The following is a 2,916-nucleotide window of genomic DNA, read 5'->3' as shown; positions in this document are numbered from 1 at the left end:
ATATGCACGACCTCATCGCCACGGGTTCTCTGCTTTCCGTGGACCCAGACAGAATCGTCATCAAGCGGCTGGTGCTCAGTGGCCATCCTTTCAAGATCTTTACCAAGACGGCTGTCGTGCGATACATGTTCTTTAACAGAGGTACAGCCCGTCTCTGTGTGGTGGGAAGAGGGGATGCGGAAGCAGAAGTCCTGCCCCTGTTGTGTTGGTGCAACAAAGCCTGTTTCTTACCTGCCTTTTGTGTTTTGATCTCCAGAGGATGTGATGTGGTTTAAGCCAGTGGAGCTGAGGACAAAGTGGGGTCGTAGAGGACACATCAAAGAGCCATTAGGTAGGTTTGGTTCTGTTTAGCTCTGTGATGCTGGGCAGGATGTGGTCCTCCTGGGCAGGAGAGACAGCTAAATGGCCTCTTCTGCTCTCTGCCTAGGGACCCATGGTCACATGAAGTGCCACTTCGATGGACAGCTAAAGTCCCAGGACACGCTGCTGAGCCTCTACAAGCGTGTTTTTCCTAAATGGACTTATGACCCCCACGTTCCGGAGCCCGTGCCGTGGGTGAGGAGCGAGAGCGCGCTGCCGGTGCAGGAGGTGGAAATGGAATAAGTCTTCAGCGTGGCTAATGCAGTTTGTGCCTTAGCTCCCCAGATGCTGTTCTCAGCCCGTGCGCAGCGAGGACAGCACTGATGTTTTGGACGTATTACTGCTGGGGTCTGTACAGGGGTGGCTGTCTCACCAGCTGCTGCTCAGGTACCAGCTACAGCTATTTATTTTAATGGAAAATGTTTTAAAAAACATCTAAGTGCCTCTGTCTTGGTGGTGGCCGGCTGTGGAGGCCAAATGGGGGAGGCTGTGTGGACCCCTTCTCTTGTGACCCCCGTGGCCCACTGGGGCCGTTGTCTTTCCCTCCTGCCCTACCATAGCGGTGGGTCTGGGGATTTTGCTGTTTTGAGGACAGGAGTTTGCTGGACGTTATTGTTGACGCTGAGAAAGAAAGGTGGAGTAGCAGGTGGGGAGCGTGACTGAGCGCAGCTCACTGGAGGCCTGTCCCAGAGCAGGGGGGAGGGACGAAAAGGCAGTGCTTTGCTCCCAGCCCCCCCCCCTTCCCCCCCCAGTAGTGACCCTTTGCTTTGAAACCAAGCGGCTCGGTGCTGTAGAGACCAACGCCAGCTTCCCTTAGCCCTCCACAAAAACGTTCAACGTTTGGGGTTGCTCATCTGTTTTTAGTAGCGCACAAACCAGACTGCAGAAATTCAGAGTGAGGTTTCCGTTGTTTGAGACACCGCTCCGTTCTCATTCCGCTTTCCCAGAGAGGTCTGTGAGCCAGGTCAGGGAGCTCAGGTCCACGTTTCCCCCGCACAGCACGACGCAAACGTTCTCCACGTCCCGGGGGACTGCCTGGAACTGCTCCGAGAGCACAGCTGCCACTCCCACACCCGCTGTTGGCTCAATCAGCAGCTTCATCCTTTCCCACACCAGCCGCGTGGCTCGCTGTCGGGACAGAGCAGCAGCTGTCATCCCAGCAGCAAGTACAGGCTGCTCCAGGGCTGCGGAGGGCACTGCGTGTGCGCATCTCTCCGCAGCGCTCTGGGAAGGGAGAGCAGAGCTTCCGCCGGCCCTTTCCAGCTGGAGACAGCGTGGGTGTTGCACAGCTGTGGTGGTGTGCAGGGGCTTGTGCTGCCCTGGGAGAGCGGAGGGGCAGAGCACGGATGGAGGCAGCTGCCTGCTGGCAGCTACCGTGAGAAGGCAGCCGGGAGCGTTTACCTTGATTTCTTCCTCCGAGACTGTCAGGACGTCATCAACCAAATCCCTGATGATGGGCCATGTGTTTGGTCCGATGCTGGTTTTAACTGCATCCGCGATGGTATCCGGCGGGTGAAGGTTGGGGGTCAGTTCCCCTCTTACCTTGGACTGGTAACAGTCATCCGCGTTGCGCGGCTCGGCAGCAAACACTTTCACATCTGGTCTCAAAGCCTGCGGGGAGCAGGAGGAGCCGCTCGGGTTAAACTAGTGCGTGCCTGTCCGCTGTTGCTGCACGCGCAGGGGGCCAAGTGGGCCGTGCTGCTGCCGTGCAGACCGCAGGCACACACAGATTTCCACAGCAGGATTTCCACGGCTGCTGCCCGTCTTTGGGAGCCCCGCCCTTCCCACGGGGAGACGCAGTCACCGCTTCCCGGATGAGCTGTTGCCTACCTTGATGGCAACTGCTATTCCTGCAATCATTCCTCCGCCTCCGACGGGAACCACCACTGCATTTACCTCGGGCGCCTGTGCAGAAAGGAAGTGTGAGCGCTGCCTTTTGCTGCCCCCCTGCCTGCGAGGAGCAGAGCCCTGGGCTGGGTCCGGGCTATGCGTTTCCCTCACCTGCTCCAGCACCTCCAGGGCGATAGTGCCTTGCCCCGCGATCACCGCCAGCTCCTGGTTGGGGTGCACCATGACTCCTCCTGTCTCCTGGACTACGCGAGCTGCCGTCTCGGCTCTGGACTAAGGGGGAGAGTGCAGATGGCCGCCTCTCAGTCTGGCTGGGCCCTGTCCCTGGCTGGTCTCCCCCGTGCCTTACCTTGTCGCTGGGCTCACACGGCACCAGCGTGGCACCGTAGGCGCGGATGGCGGCTCTCCTGGTTGGGGTGCACCATGACTCCTCCTGTCTCCTGGACTACGCGAGCTGCCGTCTCGGCTCTGGACTAAGGGGGAGAGTGCAGATGGCCGCCTCTCAGTCTGGCTGGGCCCTGTCCCTGGCTGGTCTCCCCCGTGCCTTACCTTGTCGCTGGGCTCACACGGCACCAGCGTGGCACCGTAGGCGCGGATGGCGGCTTGCTTACAGCGCGGGGCTGTCCAGGGCACTACAATGTAGGCAGGAATCCCTGTGTGACGAAAGAGGAGGCAAATCCAACAGCCGGGAAGCCACAAGCGGCCAGT

The 2,916-nt window shown here is 59.5% G+C and overlaps 2 protein-coding genes across 2 annotated transcripts in view; one reads left to right on the top strand and one right to left on the bottom strand.

The window, feature by feature from the left end:
- TSR1 (TSR1, 20S rRNA accumulation, homolog (S. cerevisiae)) overlaps positions 1 to 779 on the top strand; it is a 7,115-nt gene extending 6,336 nt beyond the window's left edge. Inside the window, exons 12-14 of the mRNA XM_009334301.1 lie at positions 49 to 141; positions 257 to 331; positions 428 to 779. Of these exons, the coding sequence (XP_009332576.1) occupies positions 49 to 141; positions 257 to 331; positions 428 to 603 (344 nt within the window). The 3' untranslated portion in view covers positions 604 to 779. The remainder of the gene's footprint in view (positions 1 to 48; positions 142 to 256; positions 332 to 427) is intronic.
- A 433-nt stretch (positions 780 to 1,212) lies between these two features.
- Positions 1,213 to 2,916, bottom strand: part of LOC103925570 (serine racemase-like) — a 2,299-nt gene continuing 595 nt past the window's right edge. Inside the window, exons 2-6 of the mRNA XM_009334300.1 lie at positions 2,758 to 2,867; positions 2,362 to 2,481; positions 2,191 to 2,265; positions 1,762 to 1,971; positions 1,213 to 1,488 (exon numbers count right to left, since the gene is read on the bottom strand). Of these exons, the coding sequence (XP_009332575.1) occupies positions 1,291 to 1,488; positions 1,762 to 1,971; positions 2,191 to 2,265; positions 2,362 to 2,481; positions 2,758 to 2,867 (713 nt within the window). The 3' untranslated portion in view covers positions 1,213 to 1,290. The remainder of the gene's footprint in view (positions 1,489 to 1,761; positions 1,972 to 2,190; positions 2,266 to 2,361; positions 2,482 to 2,757; positions 2,868 to 2,916) is intronic.

This window comes from Pygoscelis adeliae, unplaced genomic scaffold (assembly GCF_000699105.1).
Source record: "Pygoscelis adeliae isolate BGI_AS28 unplaced genomic scaffold, ASM69910v1 Scaffold531, whole genome shotgun sequence".
Classification (NCBI taxonomy): domain Eukaryota; kingdom Metazoa; phylum Chordata; class Aves; order Sphenisciformes; family Spheniscidae; genus Pygoscelis; species Pygoscelis adeliae.
The sequence above is the reverse complement of the archived record's forward strand: the minus strand, read 5'-3'. Positions and strand labels throughout refer to the sequence as shown.